Source organism: Bos taurus, chromosome X, assembly GCF_002263795.3.
Source record: "Bos taurus isolate L1 Dominette 01449 registration number 42190680 breed Hereford chromosome X, ARS-UCD2.0, whole genome shotgun sequence".
NCBI lineage: Eukaryota > Metazoa > Chordata > Mammalia > Artiodactyla > Bovidae > Bos > Bos taurus.
The window spans coordinates 5,567,543-5,576,908 of NC_037357.1; the positions used below are offsets into that span (position 1 = coordinate 5,567,543).

Sequence of the window (9,366 nt, forward strand, 5' to 3'; positions counted from 1 at the left end):
TGTATCCCTCCCCAATAGGATCACTGTCCTTGTCTTTCCCCAAGAGGTAACCACCATCCTAAATGTGGTTTATCTTTCCATTGCATGCCTTTCTGTATGCTTGCATATGCATACATCCTCACAGGCAACTCTGTATGTATCTAGTATCCATTCTTGCTGAGTGCAGCTTCTCTTAGACTTCATATACCAGGAATCATGTCTGTGACTTTCTGGAACCAGCTCTGTCCCTGGATATTTTTCTGGTGCCATCCCCTATCCACAGCCTCTGTCTGTCTCAGCCCCTGTGAATCCTAATTTCCTCGCCAGTCCAGCCCCTACCATCCTGTTCAATTTACCTCCAGCAGCCCCAAGGCAGTGAACAAAGGCTGGTAACCATAGGTGGGTCTCAACTTCTCCCCCTGTGGCTGTCAACCAGTGCTTCTCAAACCTTGGCTGCATCAGAATCCCCTGGAGGGCTTGTTAAAACACAGAATACTGAGCCCCACTCCCAGTTTCTGATTCACAGGTCTTGAGTGGAGCCTAAGAGTTCGTGGGTGATGCTAATAATGCTATTTTAAGGGCCAAACTTTGAGAACCAGTGCTCCAAATCAGCATCTGGGCTCAGGCTCAGCAGCACCATCTGGCCTCCAGGCAAGCTGGGCCATCCCTCAGGTTTCCTTCAAAAGCACCCATCAGTACTATGAAATACACATATAACACAAGTCCTGTGTACTTTTAAATGTTCTAGTAGCCACATCTAAAAAGTAAAAAGAGGGCATCCCTGGTGGTCCAGTGGTTAAGAATCCACCTTGCAGTGCAGGGGACACAGGTTCAATCCCTGGTACAGGAAGATCTCACATGCTGAGGGGCAACTAAGCCCATGTGCCCAGCTCTGAAGCCCGTTTGCCCTAGAGCTCATGCTCCACAAGAGAAGCCACCTCAGTGAGAACCTGTGCACCGTAAGAGGAGAAAGCCCACGTGTAGCAATAAATAACTTTTTGAAAAAGTAAAAAGGAACTGGAGAAAATAATTTTAATGCTATATTTAATAGTAGATTATCATTTCAATGGGTAATTAGTTATTAATGAGACTTTACACCATCTTTTACATTTGTAGCACATTTCAACTAAGATTAGCCACATTTTCAATGCTCAGTAGCCACACATGGCTAGTGACTAGTACAGTAAACAAGTGCAGATCTAAAGCCTTGACCTCTATTTCTGTCTTTACAAAACTGTTTTAAATACAAATTTTTTTTTTGGCTGCAATAAAAGAATTTACAACAGGCTTATCAAATGGTGGAATGTGATGATGCCTTCCAATGATGTAAAACGGCTTCTCATTTTTAAAGAGATTTAAATCAGGATTATTTATATACATAAATCTATCTACATTTCAGTTTACTACTTTAAAACTTAGTTTTAACTAGAACAAATGCTGTCAAATATATCTGTGGAAGATAAAACCTAATTAGATATTGGATTTTTTTATAGATATTATTATTAGGCAGTTGCTATTTGGGGGATGGATTTGGAAGGAAATCAATGTTAACAATATTCCCATGGGCTTCTGAAAAATCTAAAAATAGCGAACAATGGATCCTTTCTTCTTTCTCTGTCTTCTTTCTAGTCTTCCAAACTGCAGGAAAAAATGAGAGAAAATGAACGATTATACAGCATCAGTCAGCACCAGAAACTTTCTAAATCTAAGAAAACAGTCAGCCTTACGTATATCTGGTGCATCTGAGGGTTGTATCTCAACAAGGAGAGAAGAAAAACACATTTTCCTCTTGTAAACTTCACCCTGGATACTGGGTGCATGTACAATCCGATGGCTTAAATCATGTGATCCTACGAACCTTGTCTCCCTCTTGCCCAACACCATAAATGCTTTTTTTTGCCCCCTTTCTTTGAGAGGCTAGTCTGGGACTAAAATCACTCTTTCTCCCTTAAAAGCCTGTGCTCACTCCACAGATGATACTCCCTTACCCTCCCAGACCCTCGGTTTCCATATCTACCGTATAAGAGGCTGTTGTTATGAATCGCACCACTATGAAAACAAGGGAGAAAATGTTAATCATTAAAGACAAGATATATACCTTCACTACCAACTCAGTGATAAACAACAGTCATCCTATGACTGTTTCTTTTGACTGTCATATAAAACACACAAATCTACAACCGAACAAATATTTCAGTATTAATCACTAAATGTGGTCCTACTTGAAATTCCGAACTGTTCGCTATTCATAAGTAGTTACGCTCTAAAAGGTGTCTTCTCTTAGTGCAGGAGACTGCACTTCTGTGGTCAAGAAATGAAGGCCAAATATCGCAAAACTAATACAATATTGTAAAGTTTAAAAATAAAGTTAAAAAAATAAATTAAAAAAAAAAAAAAAAGAAAGAAATGAAGGCCAAACAAGTGCACAGCCCAGTTGCTGCTGCTTTTAGTCACTGTTTTCTAAAGAAATACTGGTCTTAGCTACTGACACATTTACAACTTGTTGGTAGTCTTACAGATAGAGGACCAAAGACCTCATAAGAACAAATGAGAAGCCATGAAGTATATTTTACTTCATGCTTTTTATATTACTGGGTGCAGGAATGTTCTATAAACATTAGGTAAATTTGAGTTGTTGAACTAATTTCAAACAAACGTTTTCTTAATTTACTCCAAGAATTAAAAAGCAAAAACAAAATTGGTAAATGCCTGGGAATAGCTGTGTTATTTTCAAAGCTATACACAGATACCTGGGCTTTCTGGGCCTGTCCTTTGCTGGGTCCAGATCCTTTTCTGGTTCTTCTTGTTTTCTGTTATACTTCTTTTCTTTCCCCTCACTTTTGGTGCCCTGCGCCTCTTCTTTGGAGTTCTCATCCTGGCATTCAGCTGTTTCTTTAGAGAGGAATAATAGACTTTGGGACCAGCCATTCACGGAAAAAAAAAAAAAAAATCCCAACTCATAAGGAACGGCAAGATATCCAGTACTCTACCCTTAGGAGAAGCAGGAGGACAGAAGCAACTAAGCAAAGAGTAACTGGGGGCCTTCCTTCTGGAGGATACAACACTTCCATGGCCCTCACTTTGCAGCTGCTTGATCATTTTCACAATGACATTATTTCTTCTTTTCTAATAAATCTGTCACCCTGTGCTACTGATTACTTGTGGTCCAGGATCAGAATCCTCTTGGTCTGATGCATTCTGGATGTTTTGGTCAGAACTTTCTCACCAAAATATGGTTCACCTCAATAACAAATTCTATGAGGAAGTTCCTGAGTTCCTCAATCCCCTGAATATTTCATTTGACCAAGTGCTCCTGTATGAGTTCATAATGTTTTGGGATCAACTTTCCAAGAATCTTGACATTTTTAAAAGCTATGAACCAAATATGAGGTCTGCCATTTGCTTGTTCTCTTCCATGTCCTCTCAAGCTCCCTCTCAAACACCTGCCTCCACTGACCTTCACCTGTGGGCTCATAACTGGCACTGATCATCTCAGACCTCTTATCAGGGTTGGTAGAGGGCAGCTTATTTTCCCCCCAAACTAAGAAGTCGTTATAGAGTTGGGGTTCTACTGAGCCCATCTAGCCTTCGATTCAAGGAGGCCCTGACTCCCGGCCTCCCCTTCTGAGGTACCCACCACTCCCCGCCATCTGAGCCTTCCCCCTCCTCAGGATCCCTGGTCCCCAGACCCGGCCTGCAGCTGCCAGTGTCTCCGTCCACCCCAACTCCCCCCCGCCCCTCGAATGCTCACTCTCAGGGGCGGCCGGCTCCTGTGGCCTCTCCCACAAGCTGTGCTCCTCAGACTCCTTGGTGGCCGTCTCCCATAAACAGGCCTCGTCGGCCTCCTGCACCTCCCCAGCCTCCGCCGCCTCCTGGGCTTCCTCCGCCTGTTCTGCCCACTGAGCCGGGGCTTCCTCCGCCGGTCCCTCCGCTGGTCCATCTGAGGGCACCTGGACCTCAGAGAACCGAGCCACAGTGGCTGAGCTGAGGTTGGACAAGCGCGGCCGGTTCTGGTGCCGGACCAACACGTCGTCGTCCTCTGGCGGGACTAGGATGTGGTTTTTGTACATAAAGTTCAGCATCGGGTACCTCTGAGTCAGGACCGTTAAGCGGTAGCGGGTCATGGAGAAGTGTCGCGAGTGCACCATGCGGTTCACGCCCTGCGCCTGCTCCTCTTCCTCCCCCTCCTCGGCCGGCTGGATGTCCGAGCCTTCCTCAGCGTTCCCGCCCTCCAGGGCCACCTCCCTCGGGCCTCCTGAGGCCCCGACGACTCCACCCGCCTCAGCCTCAGGCATGGAGTCACCCCTGCGAGGCTCGGAGTTGCGGTCCACACCGTCACGGGCTCCGGCCTGGGCCCCTGCCGCACTTGCAGGGCCTTCCTGCCCGCCAGGGGCCAGATCTCCATCCCCCGTGGTAGACATGGCGGACGGCAGTTACCTCAGCCGGGCGGGCGACGATGGCAATGGCGCAGGTGGTGGCACCCGAAGTGGCTGCCCTGAGAGGAGGCTGAGGGAAGTGAGATGGACCGAGGCAGTCACGGAAGGGACCACAGAGGAGGCCCCACGACCGGGAGGGTAGGCGGCCAATGGCGGAAGCGTCCGACGGAAGTCGGGCCTCAGGCAGTGGAGCCAGGCCACAGTCGAGGGGCGGGGCCGGAACAGTTAACGGTGGCATGTGACCCCTCGTCACGAGCTTTGGGCTCATTTGCTGACAAACAAGGATTGACGTGCTCTGTGTCCAATGAACGGCCAAGGCCCTTGGTTGTCAAATTGCTCACAATTGCCTACTTGTTCTTTGACGCGTTAGGGTTCTGACATGTCTGGAGGTCTTCTAGGCTCGTGTCCTTTATGTAATTGTGCAGGAAAGTATTTATGAAGGCATCCTGGGCCATGTGAACTGAGAGAAATTTCCCACCTGGGAATTTCCACCTGGTAATGGCTCATGTGAATAGAGACAGGGTCATAAAAATGTTGTATATCTCAGATGTTAGCAGTACTAAAAACCTCCGAAGAAGAGAAAGAGAATTTGGACAATTTAACTTAGTGAAAAATAGTTGGAAAAGAGTAGACAAATTGAAATGAATGCAGTCAGAACTGAATGTTGAGAAGTGTTGGAGAAGTTAGGAGCTAGAAGGTGTATAATGAACCCAGACAAATTCACTTAAAGCTTTGAAGACTGAATAAAAAAAGAGAGGTTTCTTTAAAGGATCAGGTCATCTTCTAAGTGCTAAGCATGACAGACCTTAAAAGGGCCCTCTTCCTAGGATGCTTCAGAGGCAACAGTCCCAGACTTTTTATTGATCTCAAGATCCACTGAGTCCAGACCCCAAGTGTAATTTTGAAAGTTATACAGAAATTAACTGCTTTTACAGTCATTCTGTAAAAAAAGTTTTGTAGCACTAAAAATATTTTTTGAAAAAGACATAGCCAATTATATCTGGATGTTACATTTAGGAAAAATACTAATAAGTTTCATAATTGTAAAGAGGGGATTTTTTCCCTTCCATTCAGTTCTTTTCCAACCGAAGTTCAGTGTTTGTATTTCTCCTCTGTCTCACCTCGTGAATGGAGCATGGTGTTGCTGTAAATCATTGGTTTAAATTTGGAAGGCAATGTCAGTAATCTCTAATCCAAAATTCTCAGTATAAAGACAGCAAAAAAGAGGCAGAATCCCAATCTGAGGTCTGAGTTGGTTTAACATTTGCTGCTCTAAATGATCTTGAAACAGTTACTTATCATTTCTAGGCCTCAGTTTTATCATCTGTATAGGTGGCATTCAATGAAAATATGAGTGAGGTAGATGGAAGAAGATGGAATTATATTTAGGATACTGAACTTTTGTTGAAAATGTGTTTGTAGTTGGATTTTGCCTTCTATATGTAGTTTTTCTTTTTTATTTTGTAAAATCTAATAATATTTTCTTTTTTATTGGTTTTAACATCATAAATTTGTACATCTTTTCTCATCCAGAAATGAATTTTATACTTTCTTCTTTTTGGAGATCTTCCGAATGTTTACATTTAACTCCTTAATTTGGAATCAATAATGACTCACAGTGTTAAGATTAAAATCTCAGTTGATTTTTAAACAGCTCACCTATAATACCATTTGTTATGCATGAATTCCCCTCTTTAAGGGTGTGTGTGCTTCCGGGGTTGCGCTAGTGGTAAAGAACCTGCCTGCCAATGCAGGAGATGTAAGAGACCCGGATTTGATCCCTGGGTTGGGAAGATTCCGTGGAGGAGGGCATGGCAATCCCTTCCAGTATTCTTGCCTGGAGAATTCTAAGCACAGAGGAACCTGGGCGGGGGTTGGCTATAATCCATAGGGTCACACAGAGTCGAACACAACTGAAGCAACTTAGCATGCACACACATAAGGATGTGTGGCCAAGTTCCCTGTAGCATTTTCTATAAATACAGAAGAGATGCAAGAGAAACACGCATTCTCTTAGCGTTTCAGGCCTGGAAAGGCCTTTACATATGGAATCTAAGACCATTCTTTTTTAAAGTAATTGACCTCCAATTAAAATAAATTTTAAGAAAAAATCTACAAACAAAAACAAGTAAAAATACAATTTTTAAAATTAAAAAAAATATATGGGGAAACTAAGGTTTAGAGCTGCTAACTGGCATCCCCAAAGTCATGCCAGTTAGTACAATAGCCAGGACTAGGACCAATCTCCTGATCTTTAATCTGGAATTGAATCACACTTAACACATCAGCTTTGGCCATCTTCGTTCCTATTGGACCTGTCATAGAACAGTGTCATAGAACATTGACCTCAGACATGGTCTCTCTGAGACCATATTGACAGGAGACAGTTCAGTTCAGTTCAGTTCAGTCCCTCAGTCGTGTCCGACTCTTTGTGACCCCATGAATCGCAGCACACCAGGCCTCCCTGTCCATCACCAACTCCCGGAGTTCACTCAGACTCACGTCCACCGAGTCAGTGATGTCATCCAGCCATCTCATCCTCTGTCTTCCCCTTCTTTCCTGCCCCAATCCCTCCCAGCATCAGAGTCTTTTCCAATGAGTCAACTCTTTGCATGAGGTGGCCAAAGTACTGGAGTTTCAACTTTAGCATCATTCCTTCCAAAGAAATCCTAGGGCTGATCTCCTCCAGAATGGACTGGTGGGATCTCCTTGCAGTCCAAGGGACTCTCATGAGTCTTCTCCAACACCAAGTTCAAAAGCATCGATTCTTCAGTGCTCAGCCTTCTTCACAGTCCAACTCTCACATCCATACATGACCACTGGAAAAAACCATAGCCTTGACTAGATTGACCTTTGTTGGCAAAGTAATGTCTCTGCTTTTGAATATGGTATCTATGTTGGATATAACTTTCCTTCCAAGGAGTAAGCGTCTTTTAATTTCATGGCTGCAGTCACCATGTGCAGTGATTTTGGAGCCCCCAAAAATAAAGTCTGACACTGTTTCCACTATTTCCCCATCTATTTCCGATGAAATGATGGGACCGGATGCCATGATCTTCATTTTCTGAATGTAAAGAAGGTCATACATGACTAAACATCCCCCTCTCTTGGCTAAAATGAATGTCTACAACTTCTTTACCAATTACATCTTTATTCTGGGTCTAGTCCCCTCTCCTTACAGGTAAGATTTACTCAAATACCAATCAGAGAATTGCCTCAGCTACCTAAAGACATCTAATCTGGACAAAACCCCTGTTTCCTTGAAGGAAAAACTTCCCCAAATAACTCATCCAAACCCCAGCCTCTGTAACAGGTTCTTTCTGATACTTGGGAAGACATCACATGGTTCCTCCATGATGTGTGTTCTCCCTTACTGCAATGAATAGTAAACTGAACTCCCTCAACTACAGGCATGTTTTTGTGATCTTTGGCTGGAGGACACTGACTGCTTAAAACAGTTCCATCTTTACACTGTAATACATGAACTCAAACAAGTGAGTCAAAAGGCATTGAAAGTTTTATCTCAGAAAAGGCTTCTCAGAGGAGGGAGGTTTTGGACCCACAAGATGGGCAACAGGCCCGAACTAAGGACAACGAAGACAGAATGTTGTCTCTGTGTGGCTCTTGTTAAAATGGACTTGTAAACCCCAGTGGGTCCTTGGCTGTAAAAAAGCCTGCAGCCTTCCCTGGTGGCTCAGACGGTAAAGTGTCTGTCTGCAGTGCGGGAGACCTAGATTCGATCCCTGTGTTGGGAAGATCCCCTGGAGAAGGGAATGGCAACCCACTCCACTACTCTTGCCTAGAAAATCCCATGGACAGAGGAGCCTAGTAGGCTACAGCCCATGGGGTTGCAGAGAGTCGGACATGACTTCACTTTCACTTTCATTTTCACTTTAGGAATAGGAAGGTCCGTCTAATCAAAGCTATAATTTTTCCAGTAGTCATGTATAGATGTGAGAGTTGGACCATAAGGAAACTGAGCACCAAAGAATTGATGCTTTTGAACCTTGGGATTGGAGAAGACTCCTGAGAGTCCCTTGGACTGCGAGGAGATCAAACCAGTCAATCCTAAAGGAAATCAGTCCTGAATATTCATTGGAAGGACTGATGTTGATGCTGAAACTCCAATATTTTGGCCACTTGATGTCAAGAACTGACTAATTTGAAAAGACTGGGGAAGATCTTGGGAAAGATTGAAGGCATGAGGAGATGGGGACGACAGAGGATGAGATGGTTGGATGGCATCATTGACTCAATAGACATTGGTTTGAGTAAACTCCAGGAGTTTTGATGGACAGGGAAGCCTGGTGTGCTGCAGTCCATGGGGTGGCAAAAAATTGGACATAAGTGAACGACTGAACTGAACTGAGGGGTAGGAAAAGGAGGCAGATGTTGTTTGTGGGCAGAGGGCAGGCCTGGGTGATGTGATGGAGGTCCTGGGGTGAGGAAGGTCCTTAATTAGGGCACTCCCATTTCCTATCCCATGCTGTGACAGGACTGCCTCCATTCTTCTTTAGCAGAGAAGCACATACTCCCAGGTAGATGGGGTTTTTTTCCCCTATAAGAAGTTGTGACCCCTTTGACTGTAGCCCACCAGGCTCCTCTGTCTATGGGATTTTCAAGGAAAGACTACTGGAGCGGGTTACACTTCCTTTCTGCAGGGGATCTTCCCAACCCAGGGATCGAATCTGGGTCTCCTAATTATTACCATCTGAGCCACCAGGGAAGTTGCCCCACCCATGAAACCAGAGTATTAATGCTTTCTTTGTTTCCTCCTATCTCTGTACATTCATTTTCAGAACTTTTAACAAGACCATCACTATTCACTTTAGAGGAGATAGCATGTTACCAAACTAAGCAAACAAAACAAGAGAAATCATACAAGTGTCTTTCCAGGTCAGGAACAACTAGTCTGTCCACTTGAAGCTATAGGACAAACACTCCAGCCCCT

The 9,366-nt window shown here is 44.2% G+C and overlaps 1 protein-coding gene across 1 annotated transcript; it reads right to left on the bottom strand.

Moving 5' to 3' along the window:
* Nucleotides 1-1,006: 1,006 nt before the first annotated feature.
* On the bottom strand, nucleotides 1,007-4,583 carry CT47B1 (cancer/testis antigen family 147, member B1). Its single transcript, NM_001099202.1, is given in 3 exon segments — nucleotides 1,007-1,617; nucleotides 2,730-2,871; nucleotides 3,731-4,583. Coding segments are annotated over 3 exon segments (825 nt in total). The 5' UTR covers nucleotides 4,401-4,583; the 3' UTR covers nucleotides 1,007-1,604.
* Nucleotides 4,584-9,366: the final 4,783 nt, after the last annotated feature.